Here is a 17,844-nt window from a genome sequence, read left to right on the forward strand (position 1 = left end):
GCAACATAATTTTTTCCCATATAGTGTCTTTGAACTTTTTTAAAGAGGGGATATTTGAATGAGACTGTGCTATGTAAAACTAATTCACAAAAAACTGTAACATTTGGTTGGGTGTGATGGCTCATGTCTCTAATCCCAGCACTTTGGGAGGCCGAGGCAGGTGGATCAGTTGAGCCCAGGAGTTCAAGACCAGCTTGGTCAACATGGTGAAGCCCTGTCACTACAAAAAACACACAAAAAAATTAGCCAGGTGTGTTGGTGCATGCCGGTAGTCCAAGCTCCTTGGAAAGCTAAGGTGGGAGGATCTCTTGAACCTGAGCCTGGGAAGCAGAGTTCACAGTGAGCCAGGACCATGCCACTGTATTCCAGCTTGGGCGACAGAGTAAGATGCTGTCTCAAAAACTAAAAACAGGACTGGGCCTGGTGACTCACGCCTGTAATCCCAGCACTTTGAAAGGCCGAGGCGGGCGGATCACGAGGTCAGGCATTCAAGACCATCCTGGACAAGATGGTGAAACCCTGTCTCTACTAAAAATACTAAAAAAATTAGCCGGGCGTAGTGACAGGCGCCTGTAATCCCAGCTACTCGGGAGGCTGAGGCAGAGAACTGCTTGAACCCAGGAGGCAGAGGTTGCAGTGAGCTGAGATTGTGCCACTGCACTCTAGCCTGGGTGACAGAGCGAGACTTAATCTCCAAAAAAATTTGTAACATTTAACAAGTATTTTAAGTACGTATACTTACAAATACTTGTGTAAATATGTAGGTTAAGGTCAAAATGAGTACAGGGTTAAATTAGCTTATGTTTAATATTTTTGTTTGTTTGTTTTGTTTTTTAAGACGGAGTCTCACTCTCTTGCCCATGCTGGAGTGCAGTGGCGTGACCTTGACTCACTGCAACCTCTGCCTCCCGTGTTAAAGCAATTCTCGTGCCTCAGCTTTCCAGGTAGCTGGGATTTACAGGCACCTGCCACCACACCTGGCTAATTTTTGTATGTTTAGTAGAGACGGGGTTTTGCAATGTTGACCAGGCTGGTCTTGAATTCCTGACCTCAGGTAATCCACCTGCCTTGGCCTCCCAAAGTTCTGGAATTACAGGCATGAGGTACTGCACCCGGCCTCTAATTGTTTTTTCTTGATTTTTCTTAGAAATGTTGTGTCTGGGTCCGGCACAGTGGCTCACACCTGTAATCTCAGTGCTTTGGGAGGCTGAGGCAGACAGATCACTTGAGCCCAGGAGTGCGAGACCAGCCTGGGCAACATGGTGAAACCCTGTCTCTACAAAAAAATACAAAAATTAGCCTGGCCTGGTGGTGCATGCCTGTAGCCCCAGCTACTCAGGAGGAGTTTGAGGTGGGAGGATCGCTTGAGTCCAGGAAGTTGAGGCTGTAGTAAGCCAAGATTGCACCACTGTACTCCAGTCTGGGCAACAGGAGCGAGACTGTCTCAAAACAAAAACAACAACAAAAACAAAAAGAAAAAAAGAATGTGTCTGGTCTACTAAATCCTGAAGAATCAAAGCAAGGCCCTTTTACAAGGATTACTTTACAGATAAAATAGATAAATATTACAAATTATGAGTCCAAGTACATGTCATGAAAAAACTCATTTACATTATTGTATTCTGACTTACCTAGCGTGAGTAACTATAGTATTTGGTACCAAGCGGCAGACTAAGTACCTAAACCATACAAAATGATTTAGTAAGTGCTCTTACACACTGTTGTCTCATTTAAGCGTTACAACAACTCATTTAGGTGATTGGAGTAGAAATTTTAAATTGTTTTAGAAAAGAGTCCCATGAGAAACTCATGGAGATTCTCCGTGTGGACTCATTCTCAGGTTTTCTCATTCTAGTTTGTCCTTCCACTGTATCATAACGGCCACATCCATCAGCGTACTCTTTCTATTCAGTTGGAAAAGTGCTTTTGTTTTAGGTAAATTCCTCCAAATTAAGAATGGCTGAAAATCTTTAATTAAAAGTGATTGGAGTCGGGGACTTGATTTCATTTTGGAAGTTTTCTTTAGCATGCTGAAGTAATTTGTCTTTGCTTTGCTTCGCTTCTGCCATAGTTAGCACTATACATTTCTTTCTCAGATTGAAAAATTGTTCCCTTTGGAGAGTTAAATAAAACTCCCACAGTCAAGTGCAATGGCTCATGTCTGTAATCCTAGCACTTTGGGAGGCCAGGAGTTCAAGACCAGCCTGACCAACATGGTGAAACCCTGTCTCTACCAAAAATACAAAAATTAGTGGGGCATGGTGCCACCTGCCTGTAATCCCAGCTACTCAGGAGGCTGAGGCAGGAGAATCGCTGGAACCAGGAGGTGGAGGTTGTAGTGAGCCGAGATCATGCCACTGCACTCCAGCCTGGGTAACAGAGTGAGACTCTGTCTCCAAAAAAAAAAAAAAAGCTGGATGTGGTGGCTCACGTCTGTATGCCTGTAATGCCAGCACTGTGGGAGGCCGAGGCAGGCGGATTACCTGAGGCCAGGAATTCAATCAAGACCAGCCTGGCCTTGAACTCTGCTGAAACTCCGTTTACTAAAAATACAAAAAATTAGCCAGGTGTGGTGGTGGGAGCCTGTAATCCCATCTATTCAGGAGGCTGAGGCAGGAGAATCTTGCTTGAACCCGGGAGGCAGAGGCTGCAGTGAGCCGAGATCGCGCCATTGCACTCCAGCCTGGGCAACAAGACTGAAACTCCGTCTCAAAAAAACAAGCACTCTCCCAAAGCTAATCAGTAAGAGAAAAAAATAGGTATTATTAGACTTCATCAAAATTAAAGATATACAGGCTGCAAATGATGCCATCACGAAAGTGATAAAACACATAGAATGGAAGAAATTGTTGCAAGTCGTATATCTGATAAAGGATATATATCCAGTAGATTTTTGTTTTTTTTTTTTTTGAAACAGAGTCTCGCTCTGTGGCCCAGGCTGGAGTGCAGTGGCCGGATCTCAACTCACTGCAAGCTCCACCGCCTGGGTTTACGCCATTCTCCTGCCTCAGCCTCCGGAGTAGCTGGGACTACAGGCGCCCGCCACCTCGCCCGGCTAGTTTTTTGTATTTTTTAGTAGAGACGGGGTTTCACCATGTTAGCCAGGATGGTCTCCATCTCCTGACCTCGTGATCCGCCCATCTCGGCCTCCCAAAGTGCTGGGATTACAGGCTTGAGCCACCACGCCTGGCCTTATCCAGTAGATTTTTAAAACTTTTTTTTTTTTTTTTGAGATGGAATCTCGCTTTTGTCACCCAGGCTGGAGTGCAGTGGTGCGATCTTGGCTCACTATAACCTCTGCCTCGTGGGTTCAAGCAGTTCTGCCTCAGCCTCCCGAGTAGCTGGGATTACAGGTGCGTGCCCGGCCACCCAGCTAATTTTCTTTTTTAGTGCAATGGCTGGATCTCAGCTCACTGCAAGCTCCGCCTCCTGGGTTTACGCCATTCTCCTGCCTCAGCCTCCCGAGTAGCTGGGACTACAGGCGTCCGCCACCTCGCCCGGCTAGCTTTTTGTATTTTTTAGTAGAGACGGGGTTTCACCGTGTTAGCCAGGATGGTCTCGATCTCCTGACCTCGTAATCCGCCCTTCTTGGTCTCCCAAAGTGCTGGGATTACAGGCTTGAGCCACCGTGCCCGGCCTAAGCTAATTTTCATATTTTTAGTAGAGATGGGGTTTCACCATGTTAGCCAGGCTGGTCTTGAACTCCTGACCTCAGGTGATCCGCCCACCTCCACCTCCCAAAGCGCTGGGATTACGGGCGTGAGCCATCACACCCAGCTGTTTAAAAACTCTTATAACTCAGTATAAAAATAAATAGCCCAATTAAAAAGTAGTCAAAGGATCCGAATAGACATTTCTCCAGAGAACATGGCCAGTAAGCACATGAAAAGATGCTCAACATCATTTGTCATTAGGGAAATGCAAATCAAAACTATAGTGAAGAAGAGCCAGGCACAGTGGCTCATGCCTGTAATCCCAGCTACTAGGTAGACTGAGACTGGAGGATCACTTGAGGCCAGCAGTTTTTCACCAGTCTGGGCAATAAAGCAAGACCCCATCTTTAAAACTAAAAGTTAGCTTGAAGTGGTGGCTCATGCCTGTAGTCCCATCTCCTCATGAGGCTGAGGTAGGAGGAACACTTGAGCCCAGAAGTTTGAGGCTGCAGTGAGCTATGATTGGGCCACTATACTCTAGCTTGGATGACAGATCGAGACCCAGTCTCTACAAAAAAACAAGTATTGATCAGATCTTTCTGATGAACCTCACATAAGAGTACATAAAGTATAATTGGATAGCTGAATGTCCTTTTGTCATCTTATTTTTGTTATAAGGAGTCAGAATTTAATCTTAGAAGAAGGAAGACAGAAACTGTTGGCCTTTTGAAACTTTTGAGCTCCTTTTGACTATCCTGGTACCCAAATCCCTCATTACCACATGTTATTGATATTTAGTGTAAAAATGAAGTCGAGACTTGTGCTTTATTTTAAAACATCCAGATTTTAATGTTGATATTTTGTATAAAAATAAAGTAGAGATCTGTGCTTTATTTTAAAACATCCAGATTTTAATGTACCAGTAAATTTTTTTTTCACTTTCCTGCAAAGATCTGGTAAGCAGGAAGAAATGTACTTCCTGAAAGAAGTAAGCAGCCGGGCCCTGTGGCTCACACCTGTAATCTCAGCACTTTGGGAGGCAGAGGTGGGCGGATCATGAGGTCAGGAGATGCCTAACCTCTCCTGCCTAACATGGTGAAACCCCGTCTCTACTAAAAATACAAAAAATTAGCCGGGCCTGGTGGCACGCGCCTGTAGTCTCAGCTACTCAGGCGGCTGAGGCAGGAGAATGGCGTGAACCCAGGAGGTGGAGCTTGCAGTGAGCCGAGATCATGCCACTGCACTCCAGCCTGGGCGACAGAGCAAGACTCCATCTCAAAAAAAAAAAAGTAAGCTGAAGATTGAATGGCCATGTGTCTGTTTCCTTCTATCTTCTCTTCCCTCCCCGCCTTTCCCCCTCCCCCTGTGCTGGCATTATAGGCATACAGACATGAGCCACCACACCCAGCCCCCTTTTTTTTTTTTGAGACAGAGTCTCCTCTGGTCTTTCAAGGCAGGGGATGACTCTGTTGCCCAGGCTGGAGTGTAGTGGCGCAATTGCAGCTCACTGAAGCCTCAAACTCCTGGGCTCAAGGGATCCTCTCACCTCAGCCTCCTGAGTAGCTGGGACTATGGGTATATGCCCTTACACCCCTGGCTAATTAAAAAAAAAAAAATATATATATATATATATATAGCAATAGGGTCTCACCATGTTTTCTATGCTGGTCTTGAAATCCTGGGCTCAAGTGATCCTCCTGCTTCTGCCTCCCAAAGCCCTGTGATTATAGCTGCAAGCCACTGCACCCAATTTTCTTTTGTTTTGAACACTTGGTAAATGTGACTGTCTTGAGATCTGTGCATTCAAGTGTAGGTCTCTGGAGATTCAGTCTCATACTACCAAATATTCTCACTGTCCCCTGCTTTTTTGTTTGTTTGTTTGTTTGAGACGGAGTCTCTCTGTGTTGCCCAGGTGTGCAACAGATCGTGCAGTGGCGCGATCTCGGCTCACTGCGACCTCTGCGTCCCGGGTTCAAGCAATTCTCCTATCTCCATCTCCCAAATAGCAGGGATTACAGGCATACACCACCACACCTGACTAATTTTTTGTATTTTTTAGTAGAGACAGAGTTTCACCATGTTGGCCAGGCTGGCCTTGAACACCTGACCTCAGGTGATCCACCCACCTCGGTCTCCCAAAGTGCTAGGATTATAGGCGTGAGCCACTGTGCCCAGCCTGTCCCTTTTAACCTCAAGGCTTCATTCAGAATATTAAGGAGTAATCATTCATCTGTGAACTTCACATTTAAACTCTCATAAAACAGATTGTGTAAATTTCAGTTTGCATAATTTGGTTTGATAGTATTAAACCAGCATAGTGCTGGGAACTTATTTTTGTTTTTTACTATCAAAACTTTTTATTTTGGTCAATTTTGATCAATCCTAAGATGGATCATTAAATGAAAGATTTTTGAAATAGATGTTTATGTAAAATGTAGCAATATTTTATACTTATGGGCCAGTATTTCATTCAGTAACTGTTTTTGGGGTCCTTTTTACTTGAACCTCTAGTAATTCTTGAGCTATTTCTCCTTTTGTTTTTTTTTTTTTTTTTTTTTGGCCTGAGTCTCACATTTTTGCCCACTTGGAGTATAGTGGCATGGTCTCGGCTCACTGCAACCTGTGCCTCCCGGGTTCAAGCAATTCTCCTGCCTCAGCCTCCCAAGTAGCTGGGATTACAGGCACCTGCCACCACGCCTAGCTAATTTTTTGTATTTTTAGTAGAGATGGGGTTTCACCATGTTGGCCAGGCTGATCTCGAACTCCTGACCTCGTGATTCGCCTGCCTCGGCCTCCCAAAGTGCTGGAACAGGCATGAGCCACCGCACCTAGCCTACTTGAGCTATTTCTAAAAACAGTGTAATGTGAGGCAGGTTTGGTATTCTCTCACTACCTTCTCTGATTTATACTTCTACCTGTAAGAGCTAGGGAGTCTAGAAAGGCTTCCAGAGAGTAACCTAAATCAGTGGTTTTAGTAGGTATCTTTATATTCAACCAATGTGACAACATTCTTAAGATTTAAATGGTAGGTCTTTAAATGCTTTCATTAATTCAATTCATCTGAATGGGTTTTAGTTTCTCTTTCTCTGCCTTTTTATTGGTACTGTAGATTCTAGATCATTTTATGAGAGGCATAAAGATTATTTGTCTTGGTTGCTACGTTAGTAATTTTTTTCTTCCTTTTCCTTCACCTGTTTTAAAGACTTAGTCCTGTATATGTGTTTTTGCTCATTTTCTTGATGATGGAATTTGACCTTAATCACAGTGAAGACAAATTAACATAGTGTTATTAGAATGTGAATAGGTTTTTATTCAGAGTTTAATGCCAATGGATTATATATGTTTAGTCCTGTTGGAATGTTAAACAGATATGATCTACTAAACTAAATAGATATGGATTACAGATGAGGTCACCTATGATGTTGAGTTAAAAGTTTACAATAATGTAAGAATCTTCTGCCTGGTACAATGGTTCATACCTGTAATCCCAGCACTTTGGTAGGCCAATGCAGAAGGATCGCTTGAGGCCAGGAGTTTGAGACCAGCTTGGGAAACATAGCAAGACCTGATCTCTATGAAAATAAAAATTTAAAAAATTAGCAGGACATGGTGACACTCGCCTGTAGTCCCAGCTGCTCAGTTGGCTGTGGTGGGAGGATTGCTTGAGCCCAGGAGTTTGAGGCTGCTGTGAGCCAAGTTTGTGCCACTGCACTCCAGTCTGGGCAATAGAGTGAGACTCTGTCTCTTAAAAAATACATATATATATATATATATATATATATATATGCATATATATGTATGTGTATATATACATATATAAAAATATACAGTATGCTAGAGTATCTTTAACTTTTTGTAGTGTGGGTATGAAAGACTGCAATATTAGTTGAAAATATGTGTTTTTTTTTGCCATCTTCTATCAAGAAGGGTATTCTGGCCGGGCGTGGTACCTCATGCCTGTAATCCTGGCACTTTGGGAGGCCAAGGTGGGTGGATTGCCTGAGCTTAGGAGTTTGAGACCAGTCTGGGCAACGTGATGAAACCCCATCTCTATTAAAAATACAAGAAATTAGCTGGGCGAGGTGGTGCACACCTGTAATCCCAGCTATTTGGGAAGCTAAGGCAGGAGAATTACTTGAACCTGGGAGGCAGAGATTACAGTGAGCCCAGATCTTGCCACTGCACTCCAGCCTTGACAGAGCGAGACTCTGTCTCAAAAAAAGAAGGGTATTCTGGGTATTCTGGCTGGGCACTGCTGATGGCTCATGCCTATATTCCCAGCAGTTTGAGAGGCCAAGGCAGGCAGATCGCTCGAGCCCAGGAGTTTGAGACCAGCCTGGGCAACATGGCAAGACCCCTTCTCCATTTAAAAAAAAAAAAAGAAGAAGGGTGGTATTCTTTCCATAATTGTAAACATGAGCAGCTTGTTGGCATTTCTGCTTCAACCCTGTTGGGGATTCTACGTTGTCTGATTGTTAGTAGATTTTGATCCCACAGCCTATTTGTGCTTTGTTTGTGTTAGTAGGAAGAACAGGGAAACACAAAAAAGGAAATATTTAGCTAAAAATTTCTGATTTAAGGCTGGGCCTGGTGGCTTATGACTATAATCCCAGCACTTTGGGAGGCCAAGGCGGGTGGATCACCTGAGGTCAGGAGTTCGAGACCAGCCTGACCAATGTGGTGAAACCCCGTCTCTACTAAAAATACAGCAAAATTAGTCAGATGTCGCGGCACGCACCTGTAATCCCAGCTACTCAGGGGGCTGAGGCAGGAGAATTGCTTGAACCTGGGAGGTGGAGGTTGCAGTGAGCCAAGATTGAGCCACTGTACCCCAGTCCAGGCGACAGAGCAAGACTCCATCTCAAAAAAAAAAAAAAAAATTCTGATTTAAATTTTTCTAATAATTTTTTAAGTCTGGTAGTAGTATTAGCAAGAAAAGAAGAAGATTGGTCTTGAAAAGACTAGGAGGAAAGAATTAGTACTTAAATGGTTAATGGAAAATTTAATTTTTTAAATTGTCTCAATATTTTTATATTTTGGCTGGGTATGGTCACTCACACCTATAATCTTAGCACTTTGGGAGGCTGAGGTGGGTGAATTGCTTGAGCCCAAGAGTTCAAGACCATCCTGGACAACATAGTGAGACCTCATCTCTCTCTCTCTTTTTTTTTTTTTTTTGAGACGGAGTCTCGGTCTGTCGCCCAGGCTGGAGTGCAGTGGCCGGATCTCAGCTCACTGCAACCTCCGCCTCCCGGGTTTACGCCATTCTCCTGCCTCAGCCTCCCGAGTAGCTGGGACTATAGGCGCCCGCCACCTCGCCCGGCTGGTTTTTTGTATTTTTTAGTAGAGACGGGGTTTCACTGTGTTAGCCAGGATGGTCTCGATCTCCTGACCTCGTGATCCGCCCGTCTCGGCCTCCCAAAGTGCTGGGATTACAGGCTTGAGCCACCGCGCCCGGCCTTTCTTTTTTTTTTTTTAATGAGATGGAGTTTCACTCTTGTTGCCCAGGCTGGAGTGCAGTGGCGCAATCTTGGCTCACCGCAACCTCGGTCTCCAAGGTTCAACCGACTCTTCTTCCTCAGCCTCCAAAGTAGCTGGGATTACAGGCAATGCGCCACCATTTTTGGCTAATTTTGTATTTTTAGTAGAGACGGGGTTTCTCCATGTTAGTCAGTCTGGTCTCGAATTCCTAACATCAGGAGATCCACCTGCCTCAGCCTCCCAAAGTGCTGGGATTATAGGCGTGAGCCATCGCACCCGGCCACCCATCTGTATTTTAAACAAAAATAAAATAAAATAATACTTTATTAAGTGCTTTCTTTCTTTTTTATAAAGTGCTTTCTTTTCTTTTCTTTTCTTTTTTTTTTTTTAAGATGGAGTCTCGCACTGTTGCCCAGGCTGGAGTGCAGTGGCACGATCTCAGCTCACGATCTGGGTGTGTGAGCCACCGCACCCAGAGACAAGTTTTATTTCTTTAAGAGATGGCCACATTGCCTTCCTTCTTGGCCGGGCGCGGTGGCTCAAGCCTGTAATCCCAGCACTTTGGGAGGCCGAGACGGGCGGATCACGAGGTCAGGAGATCGAGACCATCCTGGCTAACACGGTGAAACCCCGTCTCTACTAAAAAATACAAAAAACTAGCCGGGCGAGGTGGCGGGCGCCTGTAGTCCCAGCTACTCGGGAGGCTGAGGCAGGAGAATGGCGTAAACCCGGGAGGCGGAGCTTGCAGTGAGCTGAGATCCGGCCACAGCACTCCAGCCCGGGCGACAGAGCAAGACTCCGTCTCAAAAAAAAAAGAGATGGCCACATTCTTGGAAAGTGTGTAGACTGAAATAAATCACTATTGAAATGACATCAGTGTGAAACTGCCCATTCCACTGAAGTTCTGAAATCTTTCATCATGTAAATAATTTCCATGTCTCTCTTTTATATTAAACTAATGATATAACTAGTGACAAAAATAAAATCCAAATGCTAGCATTGTCCAGAAAAAATTTACAGGTCTGTTTATAATTGTTATAAAGGTGAACTGCTGAAACTTGTTTACCGAAATAGTTTGACTTGAATTAATGCTTTACATCCTCAATTTTATATTAGAAATTCACACACAAGTTAAAATGGAAAAACTGCCAATACCTGATTTCTGTCCCCTATTTTTCCACTTGCAGTCATATACATAGTTACCTTTTGACCCCATGGGGGGAAAATACATCTAACAGAGAACTACCAATAACAGAAAGAAAAAAAATAATTTTTTTTTTTTGAGAATGAAATGTTTCCCAATCTTAAGCACAGTCTCCATGTAATTGGCATGCTAGCTGGATGTCTTTTGGCATACTTGTTACATATTTGGCATGAGTAGCACATAAGTTGGTGTCTTCTTAATGGCCCATCAGATAGGCCTCACTTGCCTCCTGCAGAGGACCAAAAGCTGGGAGTGTAGATTTGTTTTGAAGTCCTCAGCAACTTCTTCTGTCAGATGCTGGAAAGGAAGTTTGCTAATCAGAAGTTCAGTGGACTTCTGATGAGATCTATTTTCACAGAGTACCACAGTAACAGACCTGTAACAGTGAGGTTTCTTTACCCTTCCAGTAAAGGGTACACTCTTGTGAGTAACTTCTGTAGCCAGTTGCTTCCTGGGTGCTTTACCACTGGGCCAATTTGCTGATAATCTACCTTCTACTAGTCATGATCTAGATACCTCCTTGCTTATCCGCATTCTCAGCAAGCTAGAGGTAGCGCAGACATTAGAGATGAGGGCGCCACTGTGGCAGGCAGTGCCTGAGAACACTTAAAAGCAGTGCTTTCTTACTATCTTACCCAACTCTTACAGCTTTGCATGGGAATGCAGGTACAATTAATACTCTTCCATTATAACCACAAGTTTAAATAACATAAAAGAATTAAGTAGAAGAACAGGTCCCTTGGCCAGTTGGTCATTCTTTTGTCTAATAGTGTTTTTAGCCTTGTTATTGGGGGTTAATTCTAGTTATCAATGTTTTATTTACTCAAATTGTAAGTATATTTGTGATTAAAATAGAGTGAGATTCATGTGTATGTGTGCATGCATGCGTGTGAGCATGTGTGTGTGTGTGTTGTAGTCTTGTTTTTATTTTTTCGGAAACAGGCTCTTGCTATGTTGCCTGGTCTGGGCTTGAACTCCTGGGCTCAAATCTTCCTCCCAACTCAGCCTCCTGAGTAGCTGGGATTACAGGTGCCTGCTTTTGTGTCTTTAAACAGCATATGAGGGGCTTTTTATAGGACTTCCCTTGAAGATACTAGGTCCAGTTTTAGTGGCCCAGAATGGCTTTGTCCTTGGCTTACACAGTCCATTAAATGGTCGGCAGAGAGTAATATAAGTGTTTCTAAGTACTAGTGAGGGCTAATCTAAGGAAGGGAGCCTCAGCAATTCCTGTCCTTTACCTTTAACTCCTAATCAATGAGCTGCTATTTTTAGGTTCAAGTCCCAGTAAGCAACAAACCAACCATAGGGATTAGTTTCATATTAAGGAGGTTGGAAGGAACTAAATTTAGGATTTGGACTGACATTCTGGTGGATTTTTATATGGCTTCTTAGTCTTCATGTTTCTTCTACCTTGTGACAAGAGTTATCTCGTTTGGGTTGTTCAAATATAACCCCAGTGACAACTTCCCTTAGGTTGCTCAGATCATAGTATGAATGTTAAGTGTGCTAAGTAGTAGCTTGCTTATAAATAAAATCTCTGGCTTTTGATCTCTCATACTGCACTTAGTAACATGAGAACGTGGAACAAGCACCATTTTCTGCATTTGGAAGATATTTATTTATTGAACAAGTTTGTAACTTATTGGAAGTATCCCTAGAGCTTGTAATCAACCTTGGGCTTTTAGCTAATATTTTCTTTTTAAATTTCACTCCTTTTTTTCTCTTTTTTTCCTCTTTAACTTATCCTCTACGTTAGAAGAGATGATGTTTTTCTTTCTTTAATGAGGACCAGTAATGTACAGACCTACACAAGAGTTTTTAGAAATTTGTTCTTATTGTTAAAACCAGTCTTTCTTAATTTGAGTATTATCTACCTTGACTTTACTGTTTCGTCCCCCGTATACCAGCATTATAAAAGAAGTCATGCCTATAATCCCAGCTTTGGGAGGCCGAGGTGGGTGGATCATCTGAGGTCAGGAGTTTGAGACCTGGCCAAATGTGGCAAAACCTTGTTTCTACTAAAAATACAAAAATTAGCCAGGTGTGGTGGCACTTGTCTGTAGTCCCAGCTACTTGGGAGGCTGAGGCAGGAGAATTGCTTGAACCCGGGAGGCGGAGGTTGCAATGAGCCGAAATTGGTGCCACTGCACTCCAGCCTGGGCGATAGAGTGAGACTCTGTCTCAAAAAAAAAAAAAAAAAAAAAAAAGATATTATATGTAATTGTTTTGAAGAAATGATTTACCCTGTGAGGTAAAGAAATAGCTGTTTAAAAGTAGAACTATGAGCCTTGTCAAGAAGTTTGTTTCTCTAACATGAAGTTTCAAGAAGTTTTAGCCCAAATACTTTGTTTTTTTTTGTTTTGTTTTTGAGAGAGTCTCGCAGTGGCGCAGTCATGGCTTATTGCAGCCTCCACTTCTCAGGCTCAAGCAGTCCTCTCACCTCAGCCTCTCAAAGTGTTGGGATTACAGGTGTGAGCCACCACACCTGGCTCTGAATATTTTTCATTGAGCACCTTATCAGTGTTCTAGGCCATTCTAGTCATTTTTCTTGTTTCTTTAGACTGTTATTTTATGTTCCTCATCTTGCTCATACTCATCATATTATTTATAAATGAATTTGGATTAGAAGGGGAATGATATGTTACTATGGCACAGATGCAATGTAGATATTGTTACATGGTGACTTTTTTCTTGTTATTTTTCAGTGTTCCATTGGCAAGCTACAATAATGGGGCCAGTAAGTATTCAGTTTAATTTCAGAATAAACAGTTTATGTAATTTACTCATTTTAATCCCACTTTTCTTTTATCAACAGAATGACAGTCCCTATCAGGGTGGAGTATTTTTCTTGACAATTCATTTCCCAACAGATTACCCCTTCAAACCACCTAAGGTAATTAATTGGAATGTGGCAGTTTTTAATGTGCTTTCTATAATACTAATAAACTAGTTTACAGAAAGTTTCCTTTCTTTCTTTAGGTGGCATTTACGACAAGAATTTATCATCCAAATATTAACAGTAATGGCAGCATTTGTCTTGATATTCTACGATCACAGTGGTCTCCAGCACTAACTATTTCAAAAGGTAACAATGGGTATTTGATATCAAGATAACGCAACCGTGTCTTTTGTCTTTTTAGAGTTACTTATTTTTGAAAAGATTATTTTTCTTTTAAGAAGAGATAGTAATTCTTCTTAGTCTGAAGTGGACCTTGAGAACTGAAAACGAGTTGGATTTTTCAAGCAAAAGTGTTCCTTGGTGTAGTGACTACTCTGTCAGTTGTGCTACTCAAGCATAGGTTAGAAGATGGACACTGGGCCGGGCGCAGTGGCTCTTGCCTGTAATCCCAGCACTTTGGGAGGCTGAGGTGGGCGGATCACAAGGTCAGGAGATCGAGACCATCCTGGCTAACACGGTGAAACCCTGTCTTTACTAAAAATACAAAAGAATTAGCTGGGCATGGTGGTGGGCGCCTGTAGTCCCAGCTACTCAGGAGGCTGAGGCAGGAGAATGGTGTGAACCCAGGAGGCGGAGCTTGCAGTGAGCAGAGATCATGCCACTGCACTCCAGCCTGGGCAACAGAGCGAGATGCCGTCTCACAAAAAAAAAAAAAGATGGACACTGGTATGAATGTTTTTTTAGAGCATAAACACAATTAACATCTCTTCCAACCTTGAGATTCATGAATGGAAAAGATAGATACTATTCCAGAACAGGAAATAGATCAGCCCTTTAAACAAATGCTTATGGTATAAACATAGACATTAGGTTCTTGAAGAACGAAATATTGGTAAATATTTTACCAGCTCTTGTCTTTAGGTTTCTATATCAATGAACTGAGTGATGTAGTTGTCTTATGTGTTGATTTGAAATTGTACAACCCTTGAACATTATTGCCAGATGAAATCACAATTGGATTAAAATACTGTCTCTCTCTCATTATTCCGAGATGAAATCACAGTTGGATTAAAATTTTCTCTCTCTCTCTCTATATATATATATTTTGTTTGTTTGTTTGTTTGTTTCTTTTTTTTTTTTTTTTTTGTGAGATGGAGTCTCACTTTGTCGCCCAGGCTGGACTGCAGTGGCACAATCTTGGCTCATTGCAACCTCCGCCTCCTGGGTTTAAGTGATTCTCCTGCCTCAGCCTCCCTAGTAGCTGGGATTACAGGCATCCGTCACCACGCCCGGCTAATTTTTGTATTTTAGGCTGAGGCAGGAGAATCGCTTGAACCCGGGAGGCGGAGGTTGCAGTGAGCTGAGATCACGCCACTGCACTCCAGCCTGGCCAGCCTGGGGGACACAGCAAGACTCTGTCTCAAAAAAAAAAAAAGAATCTTTATCAGATCTCACCACTCTACTCTGAGAGGTGATAAAAGAGCTTACTGGATGTACTTTTGTGAAAATGAAATCAGTTGTTTAAGAGAAAAATCAAATATGGTAATGGATTATTAATATGTTTAAAATATGAAGTACAAAAATCAGAAAAAAATTCAGATCCTAATAGATGAGTGGACACAGGGGAACCAAAGAATAAATAAATGAATGTTACATTCCCATTTTTTACCTTTTTTTTTTTTTTTTTTTTTTGAGACGGAGTGTCGCTCTGTGGCCCAGGCTGGAGTGCAGTGGCCGGATCTCAGCTCACTGCAACCTCCGCCTCCTGGGTTCACGCCATTCTCCTGCCTCAGCCTCCCGAGTAGCTGGGACTACAGGAGCCCGCCATCTCGCCCGGCTAGTTTTTTGTATTTTTTAGTAGAGACGGGGTTTCACCATGTTAACCAGGATGGTCTCGATCTCCTGACCTCGTGATCCACCCGTTTCTGCCTCCCAAAGTGCTGGGATTATAGGGTTGAGCCACCGCGCCCGGCCCCTTTTTTACCTTTTTAATTAACAAAGATATTTTTAAAAGGAGAGAAAATGCTAATGAGGTATACTGAAATGAACACTCTATACTTCAAGTAGAGGTACAGGTTTGTAGAGCCCAGTCTGCCCCTATGTGTTAAGATACTTAATCATCCATGCCCATTTACCCAATAATTCTAGTTTCATTTATTTATACTAAGAAAACAATCCCAAATGCTGAAAAAACTTTGTATGCAAGTACATTTCTGACAGTGTGATTTAGTTCTGAAAATTAGAGGTTACTTACATAAGAGGAAAAAATAAATGGGTTCTAGCACATGCATTTAAGAGAGTATTGACCCTGGCCAGGCACAGTGGTTCATGCCTGTAATCCCAGCAGTTTGTGAGGCTGAAGTGGGCAGATCACTTGAGACCAGGAGTTTGAGACCAGCTTGGCCAACATGGCAAAACCCCATCTTTACTAAAAATACAAAAATTAGCCAGGTATGATGACACGTGCCTGTACACTCCTGGGTGTGAGTGATGGCGTGTGCCCAACTACTCAGGAGGCTGAGGCAGGAGAATCACTCGAACCCAGGAGACGGAGGTTGCAGTGAGCCAAGATGGTACCACTGCACTCTAGCCTGGGTGACACAGGGAGATTCTATCGCCAAAAAAAAAGTATTGAACTTTACAAATATTGCGAAAATAGGAAAATACTGTGTTTGAGAAAAGCAGAAAAAAGAAAAAAGGCATATACACTGTAACAAGAGTTACATGTAAAAGTATGTTAAGTGAGGCCGGGTGCGGTGGCTCACGCCTGTAATGCCAGCACTTTGGGAAGCCGAAGTGGGTGGATCACGAGGTTAGGAGATCAAGACCATCCTGGCTAACATGGTGAAACCCCGTCTCTACTAAAAATACAAAAAATTAGCCGGGCGTGGTGGTAGGTGCCTGTAGTTTAAACAAATTTAGCATTTGTTTAACGCATGTATTTAGACAGGAAGCAACGTAGTTTCATGGTAAAGCACATAGATTCTAGATCCAATTGCCTGTGTTCAGATCTCAGATCCACCTCTTATTAAATGAGACTTGAGATACATTGGCCCCTGTATTCCTAAATTTTGTCATCAGTAGAAAAGGAACAATATTTCATTGTTGTTACGAAGATTAAAGAAGCAAAAACGGACAGTTAACTGGTTCCTTGTAAGTACTCCAGAAACTGGGATAAAGGCACAGTTGTCAAAGGTGTTGAGTATTTGTCATGTTATAACTTGGATGTCAAGACTCAATCTTAAATTTTTTTTTTTTTTTGAGAAGGAGTTTCACTCTTGTTATCCAGGCTGGAGTGCAGTGGCACAATCTGGGCTCACTGCAGCCTCTACCTCCCAGATTCAAGCCATTCTCCTGCCTCAGCCTTCTGAGCAGCTGGGATTACAGGGCATGCGCTACCACACCTGGCTAATTTTGTATTTTTAGGAGAGACGGGGTTTCTCCATGTTGGTCAGGCTGGTCTTGAACTCCTGACCTCAGGTGATCCACCTGTCTTGGCCTCCCAAAGGGCTGGGATTACAGGTGTGAGCCACCACTCCTGGCCACAAATTAATTTTTTAAAGCAAACAAAACTCTGAGGCATTAATTTAAAATTTTTAGAGTCCTAGGCAGAAATAAAAACAGGATGCCAGAGAACCGTATTTTTTTAAAAGTTGTAATGAAGTAGTTTTTTAAAGAGAAGAGTCCCCTTTTCTTTTGGTGGGCCCTCTTACAATTCAAGAGCTACTTGAGAAAGTGTTTATGGACCTGTGCCTGGCCTGGTGAAGGTCCCATTGGTTGCACTTCCTTCACCAAATAGCAATAGAGATGTAAATCTAGTAATGGGACCAAGATAAGTGGAATTATGTGAGAGGTGTGTTTTGGTGGGGTGGGGTGTTGGAGGCGCAAGATAGCTGAAATTATTGCCATATCTCTTTTTGTTCTTCCCCTTCTCTTGCCTAGCATTGATTTTTTTTCAGCTATTGTAAATGATAAGGACTGTTACAAGTTTGATTTGTTAGGTTCTATCTGGATAGCTATCCTTTAAAATAATTGCAGTGCCATTTTGTTGAATTTGATTGTATTAACTGTCTCAGGTTTAAGGTTTTAATGATTCCCTTTTTGTAAATTGAATGTATGGGCAAGTAGTTCTATGAAACACCTTAATCCTGTATATTATTCCTTTAACATATAGTCTGTCTTCAAGGATAGAAATTTTGACCCCGTATTCCCTCTACTTTGAAGATCCAATACGGGGACCTAAATATATATATATATATTTATTTATTTATTATATTTTATTATTTTTTTTTTGAGACAGAGTCTCCCTCTGTCGCCCGGACTGGAATGCAGTGGCCGGATCTCAGCTCACTGCAAGCTCCGCCTCCCGGGTTTACGCCATTCTCCTGCCTCAGCCTCCAGAGTAGCTGGGACTACAGGCGCCCGCCACCTCGCCCGGCTAGTTTTTTGTATTTTTAGTAGAGACGGGGTTTCACCGTGTTAGCCAGGATGGTCTCGATCTCCTGACCTCGTGATCCACCCGTCTCGGCCTCCCAAAGTGCTGAGATTACAGGCTTGAGCCACCGCGCCCGGCCTTATATATATATTTAAAAAAAAAAAAAAAAAAA

At 42.7% G+C, this 17,844-nt stretch overlaps 1 protein-coding gene across 2 annotated transcripts in view; it reads left to right on the forward strand.

The window, feature by feature from the left end:
- Positions 1–17,844, forward strand: part of LOC111528414 (ubiquitin-conjugating enzyme E2 D2) — a 64,697-nt gene that overhangs the window by 38,470 nt on the left and 8,383 nt on the right. For both annotated transcript variants that reach the window (XM_023195156.3, XM_023195148.2), the window contains 3 exons: positions 13,044–13,075; positions 13,154–13,231; positions 13,318–13,423. In XM_023195156.3, the coding sequence (XP_023050924.1) occupies positions 13,044–13,075; positions 13,154–13,231; positions 13,318–13,423 (216 nt within the window). The remainder of the gene's footprint in view (positions 1–13,043; positions 13,076–13,153; positions 13,232–13,317; positions 13,424–17,844) is intronic.

Source organism: Piliocolobus tephrosceles, chromosome 4, assembly GCF_002776525.5.
Source record: "Piliocolobus tephrosceles isolate RC106 chromosome 4, ASM277652v3, whole genome shotgun sequence".
Taxonomy (NCBI): domain Eukaryota; kingdom Metazoa; phylum Chordata; class Mammalia; order Primates; family Cercopithecidae; genus Piliocolobus; species Piliocolobus tephrosceles.